This window comes from Gekko japonicus, unplaced genomic scaffold, assembly GCF_001447785.1.
Source record: "Gekko japonicus isolate JY-2015 unplaced genomic scaffold, Gekko_japonicus_V1.1 scaffold66, whole genome shotgun sequence".
Lineage (NCBI taxonomy): Eukaryota > Metazoa > Chordata > Lepidosauria > Squamata > Gekkonidae > Gekko > Gekko japonicus.
Genome location: NW_015163605.1, coordinates 207,155 through 222,496, shown reverse-complemented (window position 1 = coordinate 222,496; position 15,342 = coordinate 207,155). Strand labels below are relative to the sequence as shown.

The following is a 15,342-nucleotide window of genomic DNA, read 5'->3' as shown; positions in this document are numbered from 1 at the left end:
CTGTAAGAACTCCACATAGAGATTTGCCCACGTATAAAAAGTTTTTAAGCCTATTGAAGGGCTAGTCCCAAATAGTATACTGCATAGTAACATAGAGAATGTTCTGTTCATCTGCAAAAATAGGATTCAAATACATAATGGTTGCTGGTAATCACTTCTGATGAGTTTTCCATTGAAATGAAGTTGAAGCCGAACCCTTCGTAATTTGTTGATACTGTTGGACTGTAAATTGTTGGAAAACTGTTGACACTGTAATTGGTTTGTAATATTGTATGTCTTATAAATGTATTTCCATTTGCACACTTGATGTGTTTGCTATTCTAATACACATTTTTGCATATGATAGCGACTTTCCCAGTTTGTGTTTTTTGATTTCATCCCTACTTACAAACAAGTCCTTCATCAGCAACTGATTCCCAGGCGACTGCTTTAAGAAGGGAGGAATGTTCGGCTGGACAGCTCTACCTCCTAACGTGGTTCGACACATCCAGTGACTACGACCTCTTTTTCCTCTCATTTGGCAAATGCAAGATCAGTTAGTGCCCTTGCCTTGCCCTTAGGCAAGCAACTCTTCATGCAAGTGCTTCTGCAATCTGTGTTCCACTGTTAGCGTTTTCACACATGCTGAATAATGCACTTTCAGTCCACTTTCAATTCACTTTAGTAGTCATTTGCAAGTGACTTGACATTTTACACAGTAAAATCCAGTTGCAAAGTGCAGTATTCAGTGTGCATGAAAGTGCCACACTTTGCAAAAAAAAAAAAAATCCTTTCATTATGTTTCCTCTTTCTCAACTTCTTACTCTTTTATGTTAACTCTGCCCATCTCTTCTGTTTCAGCTGCAAGGAATACAAAAACCTGAATTCTTTTTTTGCTGTAATCATGGGGCTAAGCAATGTTGCTGTGAGCCGCCTCACCCTGACATGGGAGGTAAGTTCCCACTGGCCAGCAGCAGTGCAGTCCTACGCAGTGCTACTCCAGTCCAAGACCATTGACTTCAGCAGGCTTAGACTGGACTAACTCTGCATAGGGTTGCACAGGAAGCTTACAAATACTGACTTCGATTTGGTCCATTACCTTTGTTGCTGCTTTGTTTGGAACTTCTACAGATCTAGCGGGAATTTATGCTCCTGTGAGGGCTTTGCAGTGGCTCAGTGGAATGCTTGACATTTTCTCCTTTGGTGGCCTGATTCACACGCACTGCCAGCCACAGCACAGACTGCATTGGAAACTCCTCTCAGTTTCAAAAGCAGTCTGCCATACATCATGATGGGCTGGCATTTGAGAAGAACAAGTCTAACAGTAGATCCAGGTGGGTAGCCGTGTTGGTCTGAAGCAGAAGAACAAATTTAGAGTCTAGTGGCACCTTTAAGACCAACAAAGTTTTATTCAAGGTATGAGCTTTCATGTGCAGGCCCACTTTTTCAAATACATTAGAGTGGAACGTAGGTTCTATAAGTTTGACCCTTACCTTCCTTCCAGTGTATTTGAAAAAGTGTGCGTGCACACGACAGCTCGTACCTTGAATAAAACTTTGTAAGTCTAACAGTGCAACCCTAAGCAGAGTTACACCCTTATACGCTTCACTGATTTCAGTGGACTTAGGAAAGTGTGACTTGGCATGCCCTGACTTGGGTGACCCAGGCTGGCCTGACCTTCTCAGCTCTGGGAAGCTAAGCAGGGTTGGCCCTGATTAGTACTTGGATGGGAGACCACCAAGGAATCCCAGGGTTGCTAAACAGAGGCAGGCAATGGCAAACCGCCCCTGAACATCTCTTGCCTTGAAAACCCTACGGGATCACCATAAATTGCCTGTAACTTGAACAGCACTTTCCACTACCAATTCGGTTTAGGATTGCCCTGTAAAAGCCTTTGGAGAAGTAGAGGTTCGTTGATTACCAGCATAAATATTCCAGTAATTCCAACCCAAGCCAGAGGGTTATGGTGCCAATATGACACAGTTGCCCAAGAAGCACATTAGGATCTGAGAGACCCAGGTTCAGTTTCCTATTCCTCTCTGAACTTTGAGCCGGTCACTCTCTCTCAGCCTAACCTACCACTCAGGCTTGTTGGGAACACCAACTTTGGGGCAGGGCACGTGTACTACCTTGAGCAATCTCCGAACTAGGATTCCCGGTCCCAGAATTAGACCAGAATCTACGCAGTGGTTTTCTATAAACAATGTAGCTGGATTGCTATGACTGCAGGGTTAAATATAGTAAAAAATAGAAATTCCCACCGGAAAATTTCTTGGGAAAGCCAGATGGTGAAACGGATTCCTTTGCTGCCATATAACTTTCTGAGGACCAAGAGGAAAATCTATCCCTTCTTGGTATTCTCACCCCCCCCCCCAGGTTTGGATCCAAATCTGTTCCAAGTTTGTGGCTCTCTATTTATAATCTGGTTGCTAGGAGACTTACTGTATTTTTCTTTGCCGCATTGTTACAAACAGGGTGGCAAAGGGAACAGTCTCTTCCATCTCAAGGCTGTGTTAAAAGAGCTGTGGTGACAATTAAGTCTGCCCTTGCATGTGGAAGTGGGTGTGCAGCACTTCGTGTACATGGCTGATGGGGAAAGAGAATCATGTGCTTGGGGCCACACATGCTGATGGGGGGGGGAGTATTGTTTAACATAAAAAGCAGGGTCAAATCAACCTTGACTTGACACAAGAGTTCTAAATATAATTATTTTTTATTGACAGAAACTTCCAAGCAAGTTCAAGAAGATCTATGCAGAGTTTGAAAGCTTAATGGTAAATGACAACAGAGTTTCGCGGATCCATTCTGTTTCTGAGTACCTGAACTGAATTCCTCTGTTTTTTAACATTTTATGTGTCCTTGTTTGACTTTAAGGAGTTTATGATCCCATTATAGTGCTGATAAAATGGGCATGTATGACTAATAAATTACACTCTCAGGGAACCCATTCTGAGAAAATGTGTGCCCTGCTTAAAGTCGACCTGGGAAATTTAGAAAACTATATTGTCCCTTTATATCTCTGCTTGATTGTCCATTCTGGCTTTAGATTTTATTGTGCATTATTGTTCCAGAGTCATGGTTTTACAGCTTTACAGGAGCTGACCCAGCAGAAGCTCAAAAGAGAAAAATGAGAGAATTCTGTTCAGATATGCACATTGTTTGTCACTATGCCTGTAGTTTTCCCATGTGATAACAGACAGAAATAATGACATTGTAATTGTAATTAGAGAACCTGTAACTTATACAGAATAGGCAAACTGATGATGATGTCATTTGTGGCTCTTTGTTTTTAAGGAAGTCTTTTCCGAAAATTAGACCTCAAGATCATTGCAATGTAACATAACAGTTGTTGTTTGTAAATAAAACGGCTGAACATTTTTTTGTTTTCTTAGGACCCTTCAAGAAACCATCGGGCCTACAGACTCACTGTGGCTAAGCAGGAACCTCCCGTAATTCCATTTATGCCTTTGCTTCTAAAAGGTAATGAGTGGAAATGCAGCAAGATCAATGCAGCAAGCCCAATTTGTCATCTCTGTCTCATGAGGGATGTTCACTGCAATCCTAAGCAGAGTTACACTCTTTTAAGACCATGGAAACCAATAGGCTTAGAAGAAAATAACTCTGTTTAGGATTACACTGCTGGTTCCATTTTGACAAATCATGGAAGCAGAAAAGTAAACGGTTATTTCATAAATCTAAGTATTTCTGGTGGTTACAAGTGGGGGAAAGTCTTTGATTTTTTATATATCTATGAACAGCCTGGTATTTTACTGATTTTTATGTGCAAATGCAGTCTAATTGGGTACATGAACATCAAGAAACAGTGTGTATGGTCTTGAATTTAATGTCACAGTTTAATTACTGGCAGTTATATGGGCTCCGCTTTTTTTTACATTGCAGACATGACATTTACTCATGAAGGGAACAAGACATTCATCGACAGTCTAGTAAACTTTGAAAAAATGGTACGTAGCCTATATTCCAATGGAAAATACAATAATAATCTATAAAGGTGAAGACTCAGCTCTCTGTGGTATCCACAACCGGTTGAAATCTTAGGTTGGTTTTGGATATGGTTTTTGAAAAATATTACCTACACTGTAACGCATAGGAAGTGTTGGAACGTCAGGCTTGCATGGCCACCTATCATTCAGAAACCTGAAATTTTGGAAACTGCCTTTCTGCTTTTCACACAAACATCAGGGAAGAGGCTGAAAGGGAAGTGTGAATTTGAGCCTACGGTGGTCATGAAGAACAGCTTCGGGGGCCGAGGAGCAGGCAAGGAGCTTTCAAAATGTCAATCTATTCAGAGTTGCAAAGAGTCTCAGATTCTAGTGCACTTGTAACTCTGAGGCTATAAATGAGCTGATAATTTAATTTTAGCCATCCAAGAAAACCGTTAATTCCAGCTTACACTCCTGTTAGTTTTGTATAGCACTGACTGAGTGAAGCCGTACCAGAATCTCTCATAAAACTATTATTTATCTCTCTGTTATTATCATTTTTTCCAGTGGCCAATTTTGCTGGCAGGTATCACTTTTGTTTCCAATGGTTAGGCAATTATTGACCTCCCCGCTTCCTTAGAAAACAGGTTTCCTCAATACCCATCAGTTAAGAGAATGTATGTTTCGATCTCTTTTTTTTCTCTCCCTTTAAACTGTTGGAGTGAAAATTATCTTCCAATAAGCCTCTAGAGGGCAACATCCTACACGCCAAGCCGGTGTGATCTAATGTAATGCTGGTGGCAGCTGTACTGCTTTAACACCCATTTAAAAACTATTTTAATTTAGCAAATGGATTCGATGTGGCATGTTGAGCAAGCAGCACCACCTCTGAAGCTTGTAAGGATGGTCCACATTTGACAACGGATTCAACAACCTTTCTTTTTTACTTGTGATGAAGATCTTGTGCCTGAGGTCCGCTGCTCACCAGGAACAGATGATACGTTCAACCTGTATCTCAGGTGGAGGCTGACAAGATTTCAGTACCTTCTATTTAAAAAGATTTCTTGAAGGCAGAAAACTAAACGGCAGGAGGAAAGGATTCTAGCTGAACCTTGGTGTAGAGTGTAGCCATGTTGGTATACTGTAGAACAGCTGAATTCAGTACCTGACGAAGGAAGCCATGACTCTCAAATGCTTATACCCAAAAACATCTTGTTGGTCTCCAAGGTGCTACTGGACTTGAGGTCTAGCTTAATCTTTTCTCTCTCTTTTTATGACCAGGGGATATTGTCTGATCCCCTGTCAGTCTGAAGCGGTCCTCTTTAGGTACAGGTTGAACACTTCTTCTGCTCTTTGGGAGGACTGGCATTTGATCTGTGGCCAAACCAGCTTTGCTTTCATTTTTTTAATCTGACCTCAGCATTTTCAAAACTTGATCGCATTGCCCTATTTACAGACTCACCCATAAGGCCTGTGGGCTTGCAGGAAGTCCTAAGCACTCAAGTAGTAGTATGTGGCACTTATACTGTTAGGATGACAAACAGGCTATAATAAGAAGAAGAGAAGAAGAAGAAGAGATTGGATTGATACCCCGCCCTTCACTACCCAAAGGAGTCTCAGAGCGGCTTACACACTCCTTTCCCTTCCCCTCCCCACAACAGACACCCTGTGAGGTCGGTGGGGCTGAGAGAGCTCTGACAGAAACTGCTCTTTTTCAAGAACAGCTCTTGTCAGAGCTACGGCTTGCCCAAGGTCATCCAGCCAGGTGCAAGCGGAGGAGTGGGGAATCAAACCCGACTCTCCCAGATTAGAGTCCGCGCACTTAACCACCACACCAAACTGGTTAGACAGAACTGTTCTAAAAAGAGGGGATCTGGGGAAGTGCATGTTTTCATGCAGGAGTGAGAAAGGCTGCTGAAATGTATTTATTTATTTGGTACCTTTAACTGCTGCATTCTTGATTTAAATATTTACGTAATAAAATGTAACCACCACGAACAATTCTAAAACCAACACGAGCACAAGGAATTGTAATATATTCAAAAGCACCCTAAAAAGCTAGCCGGCTAATAAATCTGAAGTGTCCTACAGAATTCAGACATGCAGGGGAGAGGCTGTGGCTCAGTGGAAGAGCTTGTGCCTTGCATTCAGAAGGTCCCAGGTTCAATCCCCGGGAACTCCAGTTAAAAGGATCTGATGGTGATACGAAAGACCCTGGAGAGCTGCTGCCAGTCTGAGTAGACAATACTGACCTTGATGGACTGATGATCTGTTTCAGTACCCGGCAGCTTCATACAGGAGTACTGCCTTTTCCACCTGGCCATACATTATCCAATGCCTCGGTATATCCACACAGCTGCTTCCCCACCCAGCCATGGACTATCGGTTCTGCTCGGTCCAGGACACCGGGGTGTGTTGCCATTGCAGTTGGTATCTCCCATCCTGCCCAGAATTTGGAGCAAGTGGGGTGCACAGTTGGGCTGAAAAAGTCCTTGAGAGGCATCAGTGGAGGTCTGCCCACCTGCAACACTATGCCCACAAGTAATCCTCCTGACAGTGTCATGTCTCCTTCTTGGAAGGCTGTGATGCATATGCACATAGACGAGCACTGTTTAGAGAACCTTGCACTGAAGGAAAAGCAACCAACTTCGTTATATACTGTGCTTCCCCAAGTATCACTGCCATGGCCCTTGCCAAAAGCAGCCGCAGGCTATTCCGAGGAGGATCCGCCACACAAACTCTTCCATCCGTGGCACGATAGAATAGCGCCATCAACCACTGGTTCTTTTGACTGAGTCTCTTCACCCTTGAGGTGTGAAATGAGGATTAGAGAATTTGTGCATATTGGTTTTCAGGTTTTATGGATGCAGACAAAGGGAGTTCATACACTGCTCCTTATGAAGGGGAGGGGGAGAAAGAGGGGGCAAGCATTATTTCGGGTTTGGAACATAAAGATTATGCAAAAAGGATTTGACTTGAAACCCTTAGTAGTTTTTCTGTATGGTATACATGAATATTGATAACGTTTTGAAGCCTAGTCTAGGAGCGGATTAGCAGATAATGTGCTGGCCCATTGCCACTATTCTAAGCTGTCCTCAGCCTGAACTTGGATAGCTGTGTATGTATCTGGGTGAGCTCACGGCAAGCTCAGTGCAGCCCTATACAAAGTTCTAAGCTCCTTGACTTCAGTGGGTTCAGAGTTCTAAACCCGTTGACTTCAAAGGGTTATATGATTCTGTTTAGAATTACTCAATCAGAGTAACCATCGTCTCACACTGGGTTGAGATTTAGGATGACATGGCTTTCCCAGCAACAGAGTTTGAAGGCACAAATGGAAGCTAAATTGTTGGATCCATTATGACAAAGGGGGTTGCTTCCTGGTATTTTAATTCCACTTGTTATTTTTATTTTCTCTGAATCCAGCACCATTTTTGTCCCTCACTCTTACAGCAAAAAAATTGTAGGAGTAGAATACTGGGGCTCCCCCCCCCCCAGTTTCCCCATGTTTTTTCAGACCACCACAAAAATAATCCGAAAAAACAACGGAAAAGGTTAAAACTGGGAAAGCAGTAACCAGCAAACAATACTGCGTGTAAGGAAGGGGAAAACCTGATGGAGCTAAGAAGTTAAGCAGGAACAAGAACAGGGTGCTGAAAAGCCCCAAAGGGGGCATCTGTGTGTAGTGGGCATGTGACTTGAACACCATGTGAGATTATAAACTAATTTGACTTGTTTTACTCATATCAAGGAATATTGGGCATTCTGCCCTGTAGAATATCTTTTGGTAGATGTGTGTGTATGTATAGTTAGTTGGTTATATTTATTTAGTATTTAAATTTGTTTAGTTATTTATTTTGTTACATATACACACGCACACAAACATGTTTGCCATTACCTGCCTCTCTGCGGTAATCCTGGCATTCTGTGGTGGCCTCCCTTCCACATATGTTTAGCTACCAAGGTCTGACAAAACTGGGCTCGCCTGGACCACCCAAGTCAGAACAGTTGTGTATATCTAATTATGATTATATTTTCCTTTTAGCGCATGATTTCCAACACTGTCAGAACAGTGAAATTTTGCCGCAGCCAATCTTTCAGTAAGTATTGTAATGTCTGTACTGTCATGACTAAAAATTTCCATCTTCTTCTAATATCAAGGGTTATTGACTAGTCTGCTCCCTTTGACATAAGCTTTTAACTGCATAGTGCCCTGGGGTCTTTTTAGGAGACAACCGACTATATAGTTTTGAGACATTGTAAATGTTGTCTGAGCTCCTAAAATAATGTATCATGAAGCATGACTGGCAATATTGCAGTTAAATTAATTAAAACAAGACAAAATTACCATTTAGTCTATTTACTTCAATAGGGCATGTTTGTGGATTATATTATTTTATATTAATATAGAATATTCTGTGTTTCATAATCCAGGTGGTTTTTTTTACTGTTCGCTCTATGTTTTGTACCATTAATGTTGCATTTGTTTTTAATTGTGATCCACCATGAGTCTGAACAAGAAAGGCTGACTGTGAATGAAGTATATAAACAAATAAAAAGATATGATTTTGTTAGTGGCGAAGAGAGAGTTGTATATGCTGTGCAGATTTATTTATAACTAAGAATACCAACAGGACATAATTTCTGTTTCCTTAGGCCCTGATGCATCTCTGGCAAATAAGAACCATCAGGATGTCCGAAGTTACGTACGGCAATTAAGTGTGATTGACAACCAGAGGACTTTATCGCAGATGTCCCATCGCCTAGAACCACGCCGTGCTTAAATGTTTCCAACGACTCCGCCTCCCTTTTTCTCGACTCCAAGGTCATTTGTTAAGAATGCCACCTCTTCCCTGCTGCTGCACTGCCACTACAAATGTAAGCAACAACAGATTCCAAATGTCCTAGGTAATTGACGCACAATGTACCTGCCGTTGGAGAAATAACAGATGAGATTAATGAGATCGTTCGCCATCGCAACTGGGAGGGGCCTCACATGGTATGCACTTAGTTAATTTTGAAACATACTAAAAAGTCTTGTACATAATAGAAATCTTTAAAACGGGGTGGGGGACACAAGGCACTGGAAGGAATCGGTAAACTAGTTGATAAATTATGAACCTAAAACTTCTGCCATTTTCAAGGAATATATAGATGGGATCTCTTAGCTAATGGAAGAAATTGCAGTATTTTCTCCTCCGTTATCAAATTCAAGGCTGTATTCTGCCATGGTTTTGCATGTTTAGTCCACATGAGCACCAGTGTCAAAACAAAAAACAAAAACTAATGGCATAAAGTAGGTATACGAACACATTGCCACGGCTTTAGTATTCAGGGAGTAGTAAAAGCCTTTCCCTGCAACAGGATATTTTTAAAAGTCATCTCTTAAATGCATTTGCCTTACTACAGTAATGCATCGTGACCACTTAAATAAACCCCAGGATTTATGGGGGTTTCTTCTACAGGAGGTGCCTATTGTTTACATTTCATTTCTTTTAGGGTTGTTGTTTTTAGCTGCTAGTCAGGACTATACAAAAAAAAACACTACAGAATGAAAGAGGTTTTCAGAAAACAGCATTAGAAGAAGCAAAAAAAAGAAAGAAACCCACACAAACACTATCAGTGAGAGCACAATCTGCACAAGTAATTTCAGGGTAATCTTTTTCTGGACAATGAAACTTTCAATATCAGCAACTTCGTGTTAATTCTTGACTAGGTCTAATTTTGGCATACGTTTTGCACTTTGTAGTTAGGTGGCCTACAGAAATGTTAATGCTCATCCTGTGTTATGGAGTTATTTGTTTTATGTATTAGTCGTCGTGCCATAAAATTACTTTTTTTACCTACTTCTTATTTAGCATGTAATTGAAGTACAATTTGATGTACATTTTGCAGCCAGGAGAAAAATGTGTTGTATGTAAATAAAATGCACTATCAAATGTAACAGCCAAGAGAAGTCTGTTTGCCATCCTTTATTAAAAATTAGAGCCATCTGTTATTTTGTACTTTGACCTCTGTTAATCTATTACTATAGATACTGCCTTTTTCCTAATGGGGACTGCAGCTGAACTCTGCTTTAAGCGCTCGGAGTTTTCCTCTCCTCTCTTAGTCACTTCATTAATGTGTGTGGGTTCAGAGGTGCTTAAACCAAAGAAGAAGGTGGCTCTACTGCTATGATGATCAAGTATCTGGGCTATAAATCCTTTTCTGCAAGGAAACGAACCGACCAAAAGTATCTAAAAAACACTGCGTAATAATTAAATAAAAATTGCTTTCTCAGTCAAAAGAAATAACTGAGCCACACATGTTTCAAAATACATGCATCTGCTCAGTGTCAAATGGATATAAGGGAGAATTCCGGGGATGAACAAGGGGAAAATACTCCTTCAAAACTGAAGTGAGGGATACTGTCTCTTCCCAAATGACAGCCTCGCTCATATTGCCACCCTTTAAAAAAAAATGATTTTAAGACACTAGGCTGTAATCCAGTCCACAGCTTGAATTTAAACTAACACTAAAATTGGAGAACGACTATTGTTAGACCAAGTTTTCTTGATTGTGGGAGGGACTGAGGAAATTACCTCAGAATTTGCTGGAATCATAAAGTAGCCTGATCAGGATTGTGGTAAGGGGTATTGGGCAAAACGGCTCCTTAAGTGTAAAAAAGCAGATGAATTGAGTCTCTTGGTTCCCCACACATACACATTTTAGGGTGGAAGAAGCATTTTTAGAAAAGGAACTTCAGCCTATGTTTTGCACAGAAAAACAGAACAGGGTTAAGAAAAATGTTATCTGATACTTTACAGCTATAATCTTGGAGGATGTCTGTGTTCCCTCCCTAATGGTATTAATTGTGGTGGCATGAATATTCGAGGAACGCAGCTGGTGTGCAGGAATTTATAAATGATCAAACTAATGCTGCTTTTGAAACAACAGTATTCTCCTCTGTGCCACTCAAGCCACCCCCCATGGTCTCGAAGGAGCTAGATGTTGATGACAAAATAAACAGCTTAAATTAACACTTACGACAATTGATATCCTTCTCATTAGGTTTCATGTCAACATCCACCTTCAAGGATGGGGACAATTTACATCTCGTAAAGCAATTTTTGTGTGTGTGTGTGTGTTTTTAAATGCACTGAGAGCTTTTTGGAACTTTGTGTTCTGCTGCTGTTAGTGGGATCGTCAGAGAAAAATATTGATGAGAAGCAGAAATGTTGGCGTGTGAAACAACTGGGTTTTGAAGGGTCCTGAATGTTTCACATTCTTTATGTTGTAATCGATGAAGTGTCTTTGCTCAGACATCACACGTTCAGTGGACAGTTGATTGTCTGAATTCAGGCTGCCCTATTAACTATGGTTGGTCAGGCACCTCAGATCAACTGAGGTTGGTTTATCAATGATAGTTAGCCTAAACAGTGGTTTCCCATGATGTGTGGAGGTGCACATCCTACTTCTGGTTTGTTCCCTGGTGCTGCTTCTCACCCTCCTCAACTTATGGAGATGACTGTACGTTGAGCACAAATGGCTCAAAATTGAAGCCTCTCTTGCCTTTCCCTAGCAGTTTCTGTGTCCATGTCTTTGACTGCTAGTCTGCCTGGCAACAGCCTCATCCCTTTCCTCTCCTCTGCCCTTTTAAAGGTCCAGGAATGCTGGCTCTTGCCTTCCTTATGTGTATAGGGAAAATGAAGTGTCAGAAGAACCTTTGCCAATTTTAACTCTGTAGGGCACTTGCTGGAAGGCCAGATACTGAAGATGAAGCTCAAATACTTTGGCCACCAAATGAGAAGGGAACACTCACTGGAGAAGACCCTGATGCTGGGAATGAGTGAGCGTAAAAGAAGAAGGGGATGGCAAAGGATGAGATGGTTAGACAGTGTCATAGATGCAACGGACATGAAACTGAGCAAACTCTGGAGGACAGCGGAAGACTGGAGAGCCTGGTGTGATATGGTCCATGGGATCGCAAGGAGTCGGACTCAACTGTGCGACTGAACAACAACAAACAACAGGGCACTTGCTACAGAAACGTGCATACAAAACTCTATTTACACTTGGTCTTGCTGGTTCCCTTGTTGGGATTTGCTTGTGGGAATGCTTCTGGTATTTGGTGGGTGGTACTTTGAAGGGAGAAAAAAAATCCAGCTTTCTTTCTTTTTTTTTTTGCCAACATGTCACAGACAACCTTTGGCCACCCTGTAGGGTTTTCAAGGCAAGAGGCATTCAGAGGTGGTTTGTTATTGCCTGCCTCTGTGTAGCAACCCTGGACACCCAACATCTAATCCTGGCCGACCCAGCTTGGTTTCCAAGATCTGAGATTCAGCTAGCCTGGTCAGGACATTTTGATATTGTATTTTTGTATTATTGTATGCCAGTTTCGGGCTCCCATCAGAAAGAAGAGCTGGGGTGTAAATGTCTAAAATAAATCAAGAATGTGAGAAACCCCAAGCAGGGAGTGGGTGGGTTGGGCATGCAGTAGTTGCTTCAAGAGTCTACTCTGGTAATGAGAAGGGATTACACATCAGGGTAGGCAACTAAGGTTGCCGGTTGTGGGAAGTGCGGCTCCATGGCTGTGTGCTGCTCTGGCCAGTGATGAGGGAGTTGGTGGCCCAGCAAGGCTCGGTCTGTAGTTGGGAGTCCTAGTGAAGGATAAGATGCAACCCAGGCCTCAGCTGGGGAAAAGGCACTGGAGCCAGGATTTATTGAGGCCCACTGTCACCGAGTGATGCCTGATTTTAACAAACTAACCACTAACCTATAAAAGTGGCTTCTCGTGACATCCGAATCGTGCCCATGTCCTCAGTGGAATCTGCCTGAGCGTGAACTACAGCCACCATGTTGCTTTTTGGACAGTTTTCTCCCTCCACACAGGCACATCCCTTCTGTAGCATCATGAATATAAGGGACAGTGCAGATAGGAGGGATCAGGGCTTTTTGGGGGGGGGGAATGTGTCGGAACGGAGTTCCAGAACCTCTTTGACAAAAATTCTTTTAAAAATGTTTAAAAGTTCATGAGTTGTCAATATACAGATTGAAAACTTCATTTCCCCCTTGAGAATTCCGACACTTAAAAAATAAAAAAAAAGCCCTGATAGGGATTAACTCGCTCACTTAAGGAATGCACTGGAACCCCTGAATCTGTTCTTCTGTAAACCCCGCTTGTCAGTAGGGGTAGTTGACCCTCAGGAAACATGAGAGAAAGCATGAATTCCAGAAAGAGCATCTAGCCCAAGACAACACATACTCAGACCTTTACTCTCAGGTATTTCCCAGTGTGGGATGGTCTAATCCCCCCCCCTTTTCTTCTTTTTATATATTTTTGTTAATGGTTCAGTTCTCCCCCTATTTTGCTGTCAGCTTTGTGTTTTGTATACATTGGATCTACATGGAGAAAATCAAGATATAAATTTAAATAAATGGTTATTATACACAAATGTTTTCAATAGATGTGCAATGCAAACCATTACGATATGGATACTTATGTATAATGTTATTTATTGATGCACAAATACTATTGAGCAAAATGCACACACTTCACAAGACAAATTTACAGCAAGGAAACAGAACTGGGAATCAAAAATTAGTTTCTCACAAGGCAGGAGTACAATCAAAGGGGAGGGATCAAAACAACAGAATAAGAAATTTACGATAATCACAAGTCCAAATCCTGTCTAAAGCAGAGTGTGGGAAGGTTCTGTTTAAAGACCAATGGATCCATGGGTCAGGAACAGTGTTCCCTCTAAGCTGAGTTAGCATGAGCTAACTCACAGTTTTTTAGCCTCCGGCTCACATATTTTTGTCCTAGCTCAGGAAGGATGGCTCCAGAGCAAACTAATTTGTGCAACAGCCAAATTGCTTGCTCACAGCTTTAATGACAGGAGCTCACAAAGTGGAATTTTTGCTCACAGGACTCCATAGCTTGGAGGGAGCATTGGTCAGGAGTATAGAACATTCCCAGTCTTAATTCCGCAGACTCTTGGAACTTTTCTTGGAGCTGACTTTTAGCAACAGAGCCCAGCTAAAAGCAAACTGGTGCCAGAGGACAGTTTCCTCATTGTAAGTAGTGGGCAGTGGAGGGGATTTAGCTCCCCCCATCCAAATGCCCCTTTGCCTCTTATAATGGAACTTCCCCCATTCCCAGTTTATAAATTATAAATAAATAAATGGGGGGCCCTGAGGTTAAAGACATGAAGGCTCAGGTTGAAAAGAGCTGGTTAAGTACAATTATGGGTCAATCTAAAAACCTACCTACTCAGTGGAAAAAAACTCCCCAATGTTTCTGTCACGGCATGCACCCATCCCTGTTCTTCCATTATTCTCAGGAACCACTGACAAACAGCAGGTTGCAAATTGCCACACATGTTTTCTGATTCTGAAATCCCACTTGAAAAATAACAGAATGTGGACTGCACAGTCTGCTGGAAGCTGCTCAGCCCAGCACTGTTGTAGGGAGTGGAAACAAACATGAAAAGAGAAACCTGTCGCTGTCATCCAGAACCTCATGCAAAAACAAACTTTTTATCATGAGGTTCAGAATGGCCAAAGCCCAGTTTACAACTCCCTGAGCTGACATTGGGAATTTTTTTTCTGTTGTGCTGGGAACCATGCCAGCCTTGTCAGCAGGCAGGTCAGGCAGAGACCGACAGATTGCCCAAGCCAAATTGGAAACCAAGAGGCAAGTATTGATTAGTATTTCTATCTCTAGGCTCATTCCCATGATTCACATCCAATGAATGAATGAATATAATTTATTACAGTCCACAACCAGATACAAGTTCACACAGCAAATCATTTTTAAGTATGAAGGTTTAGATGTTAAAACACTGTGACTGGATGAGCAGATATAGAATTATAACAGAGCAGCTGATTAAAATACATATAAAAGTTAATAAAACAACATCCAATGCTCTCCCCCAAATCTCAGAGCCATCACTCAAGTTAGTATTCATTCATTCAAGTTATTTACAGTCCGCCTTTCTTACTGGGAATCAAGATGGATTATGCAGAATAAGTCAGTACACAACAAGATGGGCCATCCAGTAAACAGTGCAAAAGGATTTGTATTGTAGAAATCTGGAACCAACCAGAAACCTGAAAACAGAACTGAAGCAAAGCATAAATATTAACATGATGCATTAAATCAGGGGTGTCAAACTCATTTGTTATGAGGGCTGGATCTGACATAAATGAGACCTTGTTGCGCCAAGCCATGTGTGTCATAAAATGTAATGTCAGGTAGCAGAGATATAAACTTTATAAAGGACACAAGCACAAAGGGTGGGTTTTTTACTTAAAATAAAAACATGCTTTAAACATTAGCACTCTTGCAATATTTTGTTTAACAGTCTCTGATAACTGACACCTCTTGCTCTGAATAATTGCATCAAAATGTCTGTGCTGTTGCAATCTTGAGTATGCTGTT

The 15,342-nt window shown here is 41.6% G+C and overlaps 1 protein-coding gene across 1 annotated transcript in view; it reads left to right on the top strand.

Moving 5' to 3' along the window:
* Positions 1-9,904, top strand: part of RAPGEF4 (Rap guanine nucleotide exchange factor 4) — a 236,578-nt gene extending 226,674 nt beyond the window's left edge. Inside the window, exons 25-30 of the mRNA XM_015407277.1 lie at positions 841-931; positions 2,703-2,753; positions 3,372-3,459; positions 3,880-3,944; positions 7,966-8,020; positions 8,577-9,904. Coding sequence (XP_015262763.1) covers positions 841-931; positions 2,703-2,753; positions 3,372-3,459; positions 3,880-3,944; positions 7,966-8,020; positions 8,577-8,704 — 478 coding nt within the window. The 3' untranslated portion in view covers positions 8,705-9,904. The remainder of the gene's footprint in view (positions 1-840; positions 932-2,702; positions 2,754-3,371; positions 3,460-3,879; positions 3,945-7,965; positions 8,021-8,576) is intronic.
* The last annotated feature ends 5,438 nt before the right edge of the window (positions 9,905-15,342 follow it).